This window comes from Salmo salar, chromosome ssa28 (genome assembly GCF_905237065.1).
Source record: "Salmo salar chromosome ssa28, Ssal_v3.1, whole genome shotgun sequence".
In the NCBI taxonomy this organism is placed as follows: domain Eukaryota; kingdom Metazoa; phylum Chordata; class Actinopteri; order Salmoniformes; family Salmonidae; genus Salmo; species Salmo salar.
Genome location: NC_059469.1, coordinates 21,106,206 through 21,121,123, shown reverse-complemented (window position 1 = coordinate 21,121,123; position 14,918 = coordinate 21,106,206). Strand labels below are relative to the sequence as shown.

The 14,918-nt window shown below is 43.3% G+C and overlaps 1 protein-coding gene across 10 annotated transcripts in view; it reads right to left on the bottom strand.

Moving 5' to 3' along the window:
• cep170aa (centrosomal protein 170Aa) overlaps positions 1 to 14,918 on the bottom strand; it is a 65,874-nt gene that overhangs the window by 33,242 nt on the left and 17,714 nt on the right. For all 10 annotated transcript variants that reach the window (XM_014179957.2, XM_014179958.2, XM_014179960.2 and 7 more), the window contains 4 exons: positions 11,385 to 11,474; positions 5,761 to 5,839; positions 5,416 to 5,474; positions 1,153 to 1,360 (listed from right to left, as the gene is read on the bottom strand). In XM_014179957.2, the coding sequence (XP_014035432.1) occupies positions 1,153 to 1,360; positions 5,416 to 5,474; positions 5,761 to 5,839; positions 11,385 to 11,474 (436 nt within the window). The remainder of the gene's footprint in view (positions 1 to 1,152; positions 1,361 to 5,415; positions 5,475 to 5,760; positions 5,840 to 11,384; positions 11,475 to 14,918) is intronic.

Below are 14,918 nucleotides of genomic sequence, written 5' to 3'. Positions count from 1 at the left end.
CATTTAAGTCATTTAGCAGACACTCTTATCCAGAGCAACTTACAGGAGCAATTAGGGTTAAGTGCCTTGCTCAAGGTTATGTAGACAGATTTTTCACCTAGTCGGCTCGGGGATTCGAACCAGCAACCTTTCGATAGCCTAGGCTACCTGCCGCCCCAGGTAACCTACTGTAAAAGGCCAGTGCATAGCAAAAACTCCCTCTGAGATTCCTAATGTAATGACAATGAACCATATACTGTCACAATGCAAAAGCCATGGTTCCTCTGTTAAAAGATAGACAAATATACTGTGCCATCTGTAATACAGTAGCTATTCAACTCAAGACATCCCCTCAGCCTCCCACAGAGTATCCAGTATCTGTACCACCTACTGTAAGAGACACTAACATCAGTAAAATATCCACTGTTACCTACACCAACACCAGCATAAGCTCCCACTCCAGCTGAGTGAATTGACTATTGAGCGTGTAAACGATGCAAGTGTAGCGGACATTCCTCCTACCAAAAGCACAGGGGAGAGATGACAGAAACAGAAACAGGGAGAGGAGAGCGAAAGCAGCTGCAGACACTCTACTGCCTCCTGTAGATAATTATAGCTATTTGATTGGAATAATACTCATTCAGCTATTGATAGTGGGCACAGGAGCATGCTAGGCTGGCCAATCAGATAAGACCCTCCAGTGGTACAGGGACAGTTGTTCAGATTATTGTGTTGTTTTTAAGGTTGCTTTAATGAGATTCAGCTGGATTTACAATGTGTTATTTAAACATCCGCCCTAAGCCCTCACTCTTTAATTACAGGCAATAAATGAAAAGAAAAAGCTCCAGAAGAGACAGGCAGTGAAAAGTAGAGGTTTATTAGTCTTTTCAGATGACATGTCTACCTATACTGTATAATCTACGGTAGGATCATGACATTCGTCGCTTACTCATTTAGAATACTGATTCTAAAATGCTATCGGTATCAAATGGAATTATGAATCTAGTCACAACTTGGATGCAGAAATTGCCAAAATCTCCAAATACTGCGTCATGATTGAATCACTTGAAGATCAACAATGAAATATCCCATTCAATTATTCCCTGAAATTACTGGATCATACTGTAATGTACAACATACATTTCATCTCTTATATGTGCTTCCTGCTCTCACCTGCCATCTTGTCATCTCCCTTGTGTGATTCGGCAGGTTTGGCTGATGGCTCCATGGTCCCCTCGGCTGCCTTGCTCTCGGCTGGTCTGCAGCTGGAGGACTTGGGGGTCTTAGAAGGGGACTTGGCAGGAGATTTGGCAGGTGACTTGGTGGGCTCACCGTTGGAGGGCTTCTTACTCAGCTGGAGCTGGCTGGTGAACTTCTCATGCTGATGGCGGGAAAGAGAGGGAGGGAAGGAGACAGTGAGGGGCGAGGGGGCAAGGGAGAAAGAGAGAGTGGAAGAGACACAGCAGGGGAAGACAGAGGACACGGTCATGGCCAAAAATATCATCTTTCATCTAATGCGGACATGCACACATACATACACACACACACACAGCCCAAAGTTATATTTGCAAGGGGGCTATGAGCTCATGAGTCTACTTACAAACACTTTTTTTATACTATGATATAACCGGTGCTATTTTCATTTTAGATATTTAGCACAACATTGAGAACAAAATAGATATCATGCACAGTGCCTTCAGAAAGTATTCATACCCCTTGACTTTTTCCACATTTTGTTGTGTTACAAAGTGAGAGTAAAATAATTTTCTTTGTCATTTTTTTGTCATTGATCTACACAAATTACTCAAAGTGGAAGAACAATTCTAACATTTGTAAAAAATGAACTGCTAATATATATTGATTAGATAAGTATTCAACCCCCTGAGTCAATACATGTTAGAATCACCGTTGGCAGCGATTACAGCTGTGAGTCTTTCTGGGTAAGTCTCTAAGAGCTTAGCACACCTGGATTGTACAATATTTGCCCATTATTCATTTCATATTTTTTTCAAGCTCTGTCAAATTGGTAGTTGATCATTGCTAGACAACCATTTTCAGGTCTTGCCATAGATTTTCAAGCAGATTTAAGTCAAAACTTCTTGGTAAGCAACTCCTGTGTTTTAAGTTATTGTCCTGCTGAAAGGTGAATTCATCTTCCAGTGTCTGGTGGAAAGCAGACTGAACCAGGTATTTCTCAAGGATTTTGCCAGTGCTTAGCTCCATTCTGTTTATTTTTTTTTCCTTCCTGAAAAACTCCCCAGTCCATAACGATTACAAGCATACCCATAACATGATGCAGCCACCACTATGCTTGAAAATATGGAGAGTGGTACTCAGTAATGTGTTGTATTGGATTTTCCCCAAACATAACACTTTGTATTTACGATAAAAAGTGAATTGCTTTTTGCAGTATTACTTTAGTGCCTTGTTGCAAACAGGATGCATGTTTTGGAATATTTTTATTCTGTACAAGCTTCCTTCTTTTCACTCTGTCATTTAGATTAGTATTGTGGAGTAACTACACTGTTGTTGATCCATCCTCTGTGTCACGTTCATCGTAGGAAGGAGACCAAAGTGCAGCGTGGGTATCGTTCCACATCTTTTATTTTAATGTGAAACTTTGCAAAACAAACAATAAACTACAAACAAAAACACAAACGTGACGAAAGAGGTGCAACATGCACTAACTCAAAATAATCTCCCACAAACACAGGTGGGAAAAACAACTACTTAAATATGATCCCCAATTAGAGACAATGATGACCAGCTGCCTCTAATTGGGGATCATACAAAAACCCCAACATAGAAAAAAGAAACTAGAACCAAACAACATAGAACTAAATAAACTAGATAACCCCCCCCCAGTCACGCCCTGACCTACTCTACCATAGAAAATAAGAGCTATCTATGGTCAGGACGTGACAGTACTCCCCCCCAAAGGTACGGACTCCGGCCGCAAAACCTGAAACCAAATGGGAGGATTAGGGGTGGTGTCTAGTGTTGTTGGCGGCTCTGGCGCAGGACAAAGAACCTTCTCATCCCGCGGATCCTCCTGCATCGGAGGCAGTTCTGGCGCGGGATGAAGAACCCTCTCATCCTGCGGATCCGCCAGCATCGGATGCGGCTCTGGTGCAGGACGAAGAACCCTCTCATCCTGCGAACCCGCCAGCATCGGTGGAGGCTCCGGACTGCCGACCGTCGCTGGAGGCTCCGGACTGGGGGCCGTCGCTGGAGGTTCCGGACTGGGGGCCGTCGCTGGAGGTTCCGGACTGGGGGCCGTCTCAGGAGGCTCCGGGCTGTGGGCCGTCTCAGGAGGTTCCGGACTGTGGGCCGTCTCAGGAGGTTCCGGACTGTGGACCGTCTCAGGAGGTTCCGGACTGTGGACCGTCTCAGGAGGTTCCGGACTGTGGACCGTCTCCGGAGGTTCCGGACTGTGAAATGTCGCTGGAGGTTCCGTACTGGGAACTGTCGCCGGAAGCTCCGGACTGGGAACTGTTGCCGGAACCTCCGGACTGGGAACTGTCGCCGGAACCTCCGGAACGGGAAGGCGCACTGGAGGCCTGATGCGTGGGGCTGGCACAGGTGGCGCCAAACTGGTAACACGCACCTCAGGGCGAGTGCGGAGAGCAGGCACAGGACGCACCGGACTGGGCAGGCGCACTGGAGGCCTAGTGCGTGCAGCCGGGACAGGTGGCACCAGACTGGTGACACGCACTTCAGGGCGAGTGCGAGGAGCAGGCACAGGACGTACTGGACTGAGGACACGCACTCCAGGGAGAGTGCGAGGAGGAGGCACAGGACGTACTGGGCTGTGGAGACGCACTGGAGACCTGGTATGTAGAACCGGTGCAGGATATACTGGACCGTGGAGGCGCACTGGAGGTCTGGAGCGTAGAGCTGGCACAACCCGTCCTGGCTGAACGCTCACTTTAGCCCGGCAAGTGCGGGGCGCTGGCACAGGACGAACTGGGCTGTGAATGCGCACTAGCGACACAGTGAGTAGAGCTGGCGCAGGATATCCTGGACCGAGGAGGGGTACTGGAGACCAGGAGCGCTGAGCCGGCACAACCCGTCCTGGCTGAATGCTCACTTTAGCCCGGCAAATGTGGGGCGCAGGCAGAATGTGCACCAGGCTATGAATGAGCACTGGAGATACAGTGCGCATCACCGCATAACACGGTGCCTGACTGGTCATACGCTCCCCCCGGTAAGCACGGGGAGTTGGCTCAGGTCTAAACCCTGACTCCGCCAATCTCCCCGTGTGCCCCCCCAGGATCTCCTCCCATGTCCACTCCTGGCCACGCTGCTTGGTCCTATGGTGGTGGGAGATTCGGTCACGTTCATCGTAGGAAGGAGACCAAAGTGCAGCGTGGGTATCATTCCACATCTTTTATTTTAATGTGAAACTTTGCAAAACAAACAATAAACTACAAACAACAACACAAACTGTGACGAAAAAGGTGCAACATGCACTAACTCAAAATAATCTCCCACAAACACAGGTGGGAAAAACAACTACTTAAATATGATCCCCAATTAGAGACAACGATGACCAGCTGCCTCTAATTGGGGATCATACAAAAACCCTAACATAGAAAAAAGAAACTAGAACCAAACAACATAGAACTAAATAAACTAGATAAACCCCCCCAGTCACGCCCTGACCTACTCTACCATAGAAAATAAGAGCTATCTATGGTCAGGACGTGACACTGTTTTCTCCTATCACAGCCATTAAACTCTGTAACTGTTTTAAAGTCACCATTGGCCTTATCGTGAAATCCCTGAGCGGTTTCCTTCCTCTCCGGCAACTGAGTTAGGAAGGACGTCTGTATCTTTGTAATGACTGGGTGTATTGATACACCATCTAAAGTGTAATTAATAACTTCATCATGCTCAAAGGGATATTCAATGTCAGCTTTTTTATTTTTACCCATCTATCAATAGGCGCCTTTCTTTGCGAGGCATTGGAAAATCTCCCTGGACTTTGTGGTTGAATCTGTGTTTGAAATTCACTGCTCAACTGAGGGACCTTACAGATAATTGTATGTGTGGGATACAGAGATGAGTTAGTCATTCAAAAATCATGTTAAACACTATTATTGCACACAGAGTGAGTCCATGCAACTTATTATGTGACTTGTTAAGCACATGTTTAGTCCTAAACTTATTTAGGCTTGCCATAACAAAGGAGTTGAATACTTATTGACTCAAGACATTTCAGCTTTACATGTTTTATTAATTAGTTTAAAAAATAACATAATTCCACTTTGACATTATGGTTTAGTGTGTGTAGGACAGCGACAAAAGAAATCTCAATGTAATCCATTTTAAATTCAGGCTGTAACACAACAACATGTGGAAAAAGTAAAGGGGTGTGAATACTTTCTGGAGGCACTGTACATGTACGTCTGTGTCTAGAAGGAAGTGTCTTACCTGCAGAGCCTCGTCTGGGACAGTCATCTCGCCTCGCACCACCGTGAACAGGTTGGTATGTGAGACAGGTTAAGGAAAGACACTTGTTTGTATCTATCAATGTTTGCATCTATCCTCACAGCCACTTCCTTATACACACACAACAGTCATTCAAGGCCAAAACCACAATAGAGTGAATGACAGCTTGACACTTAAAAACTATACAGCTTGACACTTAAAAACTATACAGCTTGACAAATGATAAGTGGGACGAGAGCAATTCAATTAACAGATGGTACATGTTTTTAGGGATTGAAGTACTGTTGTGTCACTAAGGTTGTAACGACGGAATGATTGAAAGGATATCATATCCAAACCTTAACTTGTCATCAATCTTCAAAGTGATATACATCTGCTCCTGGATGCGGACATCATTCACAAATGTCTGTGTGGAGAGAAAAGAGAGAAAACCTTTTTGAACTTGGATTGCATTGTAAATTCACTGCTCTCTGACTCTCTCCAGTGCCAGGCATGCAAGCCCAGTTATCATTGCTTAAAACCCCCATGGGTAAATACATAATGAATTTAGGGAAACTGTTCCCAGCGCACTTAATTTCAGGCTACACTTAACCCAGAATACAATCATATCACCTTTCATTCTCAGATACAAATCATCAAAAACGTAAAGGAAAAGGGTGATGGCTGGATCAGGGTTGTATTAGATCAGGACTGTAAAAATATTAAGTAAATGTGATTTCTGGTTTTCTTGCAGGTCTCTCCATTACCCCCATAAGAACCAGCCAAAGTGACATTATAAAAGGAAATGTTTTGAATATACACTACCGTTCAAAAGTTTGGGGTCAGTTAGAAATGTCCTTGTTTTTGAAAGAAAAGCACATTTTCTGTCCATTAAAATAACATAAAATTGATCAGAAATACAGTGTAGACATTGTTAATGTTGTAAATGACTATTATAGCTGGAAATGGCTGATTTTATATGGAATATCTACATAAGCGTACAGAGGCCCATAATCAGCAACCATCAGTCCTGTGTTCCAATGGCACGTTGTGTTAGCTAATCCAAGTTTATCATTTTAAAAGGCTAATTGATCATTTGAAAACCCTTTTGCAATTATGTTAGCACAGCTGGAAACTGTTGTTCTGATTAAAGAAGCAATAAAACTGTCCTTCCATAGACTAGTTGAGTAAAGAGAGAAAACCTTTTTGGACTTGGATTGCATTGTAAATTCACTGCTCTCTGCTTTTTCTTTCTTTCTTTCTTTCTTTCTTTCTTTCTTTCTTTCTTTCTTTCTTTCTTTCTTTCTCTTGGAGGACCTGAGCTCTAGGACCATGCCCCAGGACTACCTGGCCTGATGACTCCTTGCAGTCCCCAGTCCACCTGGTCGTGCTGCTGCTCCAGTTTAAACTGTTCTGCCTGCAGCTATGGAACCCTGACCAGTTCACCGGACAGACCTGCTGTTTTCAACTCTCTAGAGACAGCAGGAGCGGTAGAGATACTCTAAATGATCGGCTATGAAAAGCCAACTGACATTTACTCCTGAGGTGCTGACCTGTTGCACCCTCTACAACCACTGTGATTACTATTATTTGACCCTGCTGGTCATCTATGAACATTTGAACATCTTGGCCATGTTCTGTTATAATCTCCACCCAGTGGCGGTTCTAGACCATTTCAACTGGGGGGGCCAAGCTGGGACCAATTGTACTGTTAGAGGAGCCAGTTACATTAGATGTTATTGTTGTCATATCGTTTCCTTCCCTGCATTGCAGGCATTAGCAGGCAAAAGACCATGTTCATAATCATCATCGTTGCCACTGTCTAATAACGGATGTAAAAAAGAACGATAGTAAAAATGATTTCATACTCCACATTTAGGGGGGCCACAAGGCCCCTATTCTTTTTACTTTTTACCCCAATTGGTAGTTACAGTCTTGTCCCATCGCTGCAACTCCCGTACGGAATCGGAGAGGCGAAGGTCGAGAGCCATGCATCCTCCAAAACACGACCCTGCCAAGCCGCACTGCTTGCTTAACCTGGAAGCCAGGCACAAGGAGTCTTTAGAGCACGATGGGCCAAGGGAATCTCGGCCGGCCAAACCCTTCCCTAACTCAGGTGACACTGGGCCAATTGTGCGCCGCCTCATGGGTCTCCCGGTCACGGCCAGCTGTGACACAGCCTGGGATCGAACACGGGTCTGTAGTGACGCCTCAAGCATTGAGATGCAGTGCTTTATACCGCTGTGCCACTCAGGTGGCCACTATTTAAAGTCACTCTAAAAGAGAAGCAGGGTTAAATTGGGTAATTGAAATCTTTGCTTAGAGGTTGTTACAATGTCTATTTAGGAGATGCAGTTATGACTATAGACTAGCTGTTGTTATTATCAGGATTTATCAGAACAGTGTCCTGGACAGACAGATTGATTATACACCTAATAAGTCATACCGCTGACTTTCCTTATGATTCAAGATCTATCCTAAAGATGAGCAAGATGTGCAGGTCATTCAGCAGTCAGGCTCTGATTGTCCCAGCATGGGATGGAGTGATACTTCCTGTCGCTACGGGCCCTTGGACGGCGGGGGAGGAATGCTGGAGCATGATTCAGGAGAAAGAGGTTATGACTTCAGCTTCCTGCCTGAGATAATGTGTCACAGTGGTTCCAAGCTAGTGGGTTAGCCTACACACGGAGTGATTTACACACTGAGCCATCAGCAGAACTAGGCCTAACTAACACATTACTCACACCATGTGGCGGGAAGAGCACTTCAACATGGTTTTACTCTGCCGTGAAAAGATCATGGTGTAGAATATGGGCACGTCATATGAGAATACATTCTGTTAATGCCATGTGAGCAAATTTTATTAGCCTAGAGATGAAGCACTTAAAGGGAAACTTCACCGCTCAACACTTTGGGGTGTTTTTCCAGTCTCCCTTCATAGTTATGAATGATAAGACTGTGTTTCAGACATAATTATGCACTATAGGTGTATTTTCTATTTTCACACTGGGAGAGTTCAACCACTGACATCATTGATTGTTTGAGCCTGCTGTCTGATCTAAAAATGAATGGAGTCATGTTTTGTAGCAATTATTGTGGCCTTTGGGTTTCGCCGACTGCGCGATCAAGCTAGCCGCTTTGTAAAGATTACAGCCTGACGGGAGCCCTACTTCCTGTTCCCACCCTTAAAGGCAGGCTTTTCCAAATGGGGGAGGTAATAGTTTACAGGCTCACAGGAGCTATGTTACCGTCTATCCGGGATTGCTAAATAATTAGCTACAGTGGTTGCTTCTGACGATTCATCTGTTTTTGAGATGTCTCATATTCTTCACCATGCTGCTACAGTAGGAATATAGATAGTGCACAATGATTTCCCATGAATGTGTGATAGCGTTTTCTTATTTCTCTCAAAGACAATACCGCTTGGATACAAAGATGATGACTCTGAAGAGATGTTTAAGGTCCCATAACAACAATCTCCTGTTGTATCAAAGTGACTCCGAATACCTCACTGCATCACCCAAACACACCGTATGCATGTATTCCCTTTGTAGAACTGTAGTATCTATTAGAAGCGTTAGTGGTATATTTTTCTTCTACTGTATACGTCATACATTGCCATAACTGTTCCTGCATACTGCTATGTAAACTCGCCTCGGTCTCCAGAGCTAATCAACTTTGTCTTGAATACAAGCCATGTCTACTTACAGTATTTGCTATATTGACAGACTAATCTACTGTTTTATTGAAACATGTTAACTTGCCAACAAATGTAAGTGCAAATGCTACTCCAACTCCCTGCATCATTTGTTTTAGCAGTAAGACTGAAGGTAGTTGATCCAAATACATTTCATGAATATTAGAATGAACTGATCCAGAAGTTGAAGTCAACTCTTTATTGGTTTCTTATGCAGCTGGAATCATTTAGTCACTTGTCAGTACAGTTTAAAAATATATATAAAACACCATTATATACATACTGTATGTACAACAGCTAGTGTAGCAATATCTATACCACAACGCAGTTGTGCGCATACTGGGCATTCTATATTATACTACAACATCAGTCTAACTGAATATGGATGTTGTGTTGGTTGAATGTTCCAGGCAGGTTCTAGAATGTTCTTCAGCTGGTGAACCTCTTCTTGTGTAGGGTAATGGCAGCTGGTTTTGCAGACTTTTGCGCTGTGGCGATGTTGGCAGGGATGTTGGGTTTGTGGGGCTGTGACTCTGGGTCCTTGTAGACAACCGTCTGGTTCTTCCTGCACTCCACAGCCAGGTGGACTAGCCTCTCATACACTTTCTTCACCACCCACTGCTTCGACCTCTTGCAGAAGATTTGTTTGTACTGCAAGTCTCCTGGAAAGATATGAAGACTGATCATGTGGATGTGTAACCATAGAATAAACCATGTTAATCTGTAAACAAAAAAGGGTACAGTAGACTGGTATGTGTTTTGTTACACTCAGAGTCAATAATGAGGCATTGAACTAGGCTGGGGGGGGGGCTTGACTTGTTGACAGTCTAGTCGTGTATTGTTGTGTATGAGCACCTACAGCTGTGCAATTGAGTTGAAAAGCACTGCCAACAATATAGTGAATAGGCTAGAAGAGTATACTAACACCCCTCTCCCCATGCCAAAGAACTGACTGCAAGGGTGGGAAATGTTTTAAGAGCACTTGTCTTGTAGACAGTTCAGTGTATTGGTGATTTTGCTTTCATAAATACCTTTGGCTGTCCTGGCTTGTTTTAAAGTCAGATCATGATGAGTTTGAGCTATTTCAAGGCTGAAATCTTTCTTCCAATGGGTCTACAGGCTCTGTACTAGTAAAACTGGTGTCAATGTGTGTCATCAGCAGCCGGATTAGTGTGTAGAGCAGTAAGTCAGTGATTGGCCAACATTTTACAACTGTTTCTCCACCAATACACACTTAAACAAGGTACTACATCCACCCACACCCCTCATGTCAATAGATCTAACTTTCACACACAATACCCACACCCAACTGACACCAGTCAGTCACTCACACCATACAGTAGAAGTTGCAGCCTACAGTACTTGTAAACACACCAACTACGACAACACGACACAGACTATGTTTATGCCTAGCTCCAGTATATTTATTTGCTCATCATGGAGTCATGGAAATATTTAGTAGATTTTAGAAAGTGACTTACACTAGTTCCTGGTGCTGAGCTTGATGTTGATGCCTCTGCATATGTTGATGGGATCGGACTCTAAATAGAACACAGTCACATTAGCCTCTGCGGTAGTTACTTAGCTAACGTAAACTAACGAAGCTAACGTTTGCTTGCAAAGTTACAAATCACATCACCAGATAGCAGCTGGGTAACTACATTGATATAGTTTGGAATGTCTAGCCAGCGTATTATGAAAGCTAGCTATCTAGTTTTGGTTTAGATAAACAAATAAAGTTCAATGCTAGCTAGTTAGCTAGTTATCGTTAGCTACGTTACCTTAGCTTGACCTCTTTTCTGCTGCTCTGATGTTGGCGGATCGGATGCCTTCCTCTTTGAAGTGAAGGGGAAAATCGATGGAATAGCATCACTTTTCAACATTCGGTCGACATGGCAACCCCATTAGTTGAGACTTCAGTTCCGTTTCGAGAACCCTCTGGCTGAAAGTGCTGGCTACAAACACAGATATTTCTCACATCAACTGGATCCCCCTCCGCGGGGTGGTACTACGTCCTGAAATCGATATGAATTCTGGATTTTGTGGTTTGCTTACAGCCCGAAAATGTAGCTGGACCGTTTCTACTGGTGAGATGCAGAAACGCTCGTATTTGCGTGTAGTGAGGAAATTCAAAATGTTTATGACACATATGATATGTTAATAGCACATTAATGGACATATATAGTGAAATGGAGCAGCGGTGAAAATTCCCTTTAACCCCTGACCCCTTTACATCTCTTCTCCTCCCCTACCTCTTCACCCTCCTCTCACTCACCCCGTTCAGGCTGCCAAGGTCCTTGACTTTGTGCTCATCGCTGGTTAACTCGTAGTTGATGACTGCATGCTGCTTGTCAACACTCCGCGACTGTAAACACAAACACAACAGTAATGGTGTTACACATTGTTTGATTAAAACTTGACATCAACGCTTATCTTGGAAATGTTTTTGACATGAGATAACAGAGTGTGCATGATCATATCAACATCCAATCATGCAGCAATGTCAGTGTTTGAAGGAGGAATAACATGCATTGTTAAAGTCAGATTACATTTTTGAAACACAGAGGTATATACTGTATATTTCCATTCATAATACTTTATTTTAATTTTGTATATATACTTTTTAAAATAATCACAAACCCTAGATAGGTGCAGTGAAACATGTTGTTTTAGAGGGTCAGCCTTAGTAGTACGGCGCCCCTGGAGCAAATTAGGTTGAAGTGCCTTGCTCAAGGGCACATTGACAGATTTTTAACCTTGCCGGCTCGGATATTTAAACCAGCAACCTTTCGGTTACTGGTCCAACGTTCTAACTACTAGGCTACCTGCCACCCTTTTTTACAAGACAGTTAGGCCCTGTATTATTCTCAAACAGACAGAGATGGAAGCACAAACACATATAACACAATATGTAGGGGGGAGTGGAGGGAGGAGGCGAGATAGTTAGTTTCGATGTTTTACCATCTCCCGAGAGCACACTATCAGCTCTATAGAGTTTGATTTGAAACATCTAGATATTGCAAACTTTAGGGAATGTTTCAGGGATGTACACTAAACAAAATAACACTTTCAGCATCTCTGGATTCAATGCCAAATTCCAGTCATAATTCTAATTGTCATGAGTGATGACATTTAGAAAATGTGAAAATATCATGATCGGACTATGGATAAAGGACACATGGAGAATTCTTTCACAGAGCAGATACTGTATTCTGATGCCATATACACATTTGTTGAGGGCAAACCTTCCCCTGTAGATTAGGTTTGTGATCAAACAAGATCAAACCAGATTAGACCAAGAGACTAGTGTCTGTGACACAGTACATACCACAGCACAGGGACTAGACACATACAATACAGAATAGAGACGAGACCTTTCTGATATCGCTCTAGCCAAGCAGCCTAGGTCTGAGTAATATTGTCTGTTTTGAATACCAGTCAATTTCAAAGCTGTAAGGGAATAAGTGTGTTTGCATGTTTATATGTTTAACTGCCGGTATGGCTAAGTGATGTGTGACAGATATCCTAACTTCACACAAATCTTCCATATCGAATGCGTGACCCAGGCTGGCAAAATTCTGGATCATTGCTACTAACTTCAAAGCATACAAAGCCCTCCTTTCGGCAAATCTGACCACGACTCCATTTTGTTGCTCCCAGCCTATAGACAGAAACTACAACAGGAAACGCCCGTGCTCAGGTCTGTTCAACGCCCGTGCTCAGGTCTGCCTCAGACAACAACATTGATGTATACGCTGATTCGGTGAGCGAGTTTATTAGCAAGTGCATCGGTGATGTTGTACTCACGGTGACTATTAAAACCTTCCCCAACCAGAAACCGTGGATTGATGGCAGCATTCGCGCAAAACTGAAAGCGCGAAGCACTGCTTTTAACCTCTATGGGCTAGGTGGGACGCTAGCGTCCCCCCCGTGGTGCACTCCATCAACAGCAGGTGCATTTCAAGAGCGGCAAATTTGAAACCAAATAAATGTCAAAATTCACATTTTTCAAACATACAACTATTTTACACCCTTTCAAAGATAAACATCTCCTTAATCTAACCACGTTTTACGATTTCAAAAAGGTTTTACGGCGAAAGCATAAATTTAGAGTATGTTAGGACAGTACATTTACAAGAGTTGTGTGTAATGTTTTGTCAATTCAAAGACAGGGTCACCAAAACCATAAAACCAGCTAAAATGATGCACTAACCTTTTACAATCTCCATCAGATGACACTCCTAGGACATTATGTTAGACAATGCATGCATTTTTAGTTCTATCAAGTTCATATTTATATCCAAAAACAGCGTTTTACTATGGCATTGATGTTGAGGAAATCGTTTCCCTCCAATAACCGGCAGTCAAGTCAGCATCACAAATTAAATAATTAAAATTAGAAAACATTGGTAAAATATTATATTGTCATTTAAAGAATTATAGATTTACATCTCTTGAACGCAATCAACTTGCCAGATTTAAAAATAACCTTACTGGGAAATCACACTTTGCAATAATCTGAGCACTGCGCCCAGAAAAATACGCGTTGCGATACAGACTAGTCGTCATGTTGGGGAGATCTAAAATCGAAAATACTATGTAAATAATCCATTACCTTTGATTCTCTTCATCAGATGTCACTTCCAGGTATCACAGGTCCATAACGAATGTAGTTTTGTTCAAAAAAGCTCATCATTTATGTCCAAAAATCTACGTCTTGTTAGCACATGATCTAAGCCCGCCGGACTTCACTTCATGAACGAGGGGAAAAAATATATTTACGTTCGTTCAAACATGTCAAACGTTGTATAGTATAAATCATTAGGGCCTTTTTTAACCAGAACATGAATAATATTCAAGGTGGACGAATGCATACTCTTTTATAACGTATTGGAACGAGGGTACCCAACATGAACTCGCGCGCCAGGTGTCTAATGGGCCATTATCGTTCCATGGCTCTTGTTCGGTCAGATCTCCCTCCAGAAGACTCAAAACACTTTGTAAAGGCTGGTGACATCTAGTGGAAGCAATAGGAAGTGCCAAAATATTCCTCAGCCCCTGTGTTTTTCAATGGCATAGGTTTAAAGGTAATACAACACATCAGGTATCCACTTCCTGTCAGAAAATGTCTCAGGGTTTTGCCTGCCAAATGAGTTCTGTTATACTCACAGACACCATTCAAACAGTTTTAGAAACTTTAGAGTGTTTTCTATCCATATATAATAAGTATATGCATATTCTAGTTACTGGGTAGGATTAGTAACCAGATTAAATCGGGTACATTTTTTTTATCCAGCCGTGCAAATACTGCCCCCTAGCCCTAACAGGTTAATCAATGCAAGGCGACCAGAAACATGACGGAATACGAACAGTGTAGCTATTCCCTCCGCAAGGCAATCAAACAAGCTAAGTGTCAGTATAGAGACAAAGTAGAGTCGCAATTCAACGGCTTAGACACGAGACGTATGTGGCAGGGTCTACAGTCAATCACGGATTACAAAAAGAAAACCAGCCCCGTCGCGGACACCGACGTCTTGCTCCCAGACAAACTAAACAACTTCTTTGCTCGCTTTGAGGACAATACAGTGCCACTGACATGGCCCGCTACCAAAACCTGCAGGCTCTCCTTCACCGCAGCCAACGTGAGTAAAACATTTAAATGTGTTAACCCTCGCAAGGCCGCCAGCCCAGACGGCATCCCTAGCTGCGTCCTCAGAGCATGCGCAGACCAGCTAGCTGGTGTGTTTACAGACATATTCAATCAATCCCTATCCCAGTCTGCTGTTTCCACATGCTTCAAGATGGCCAC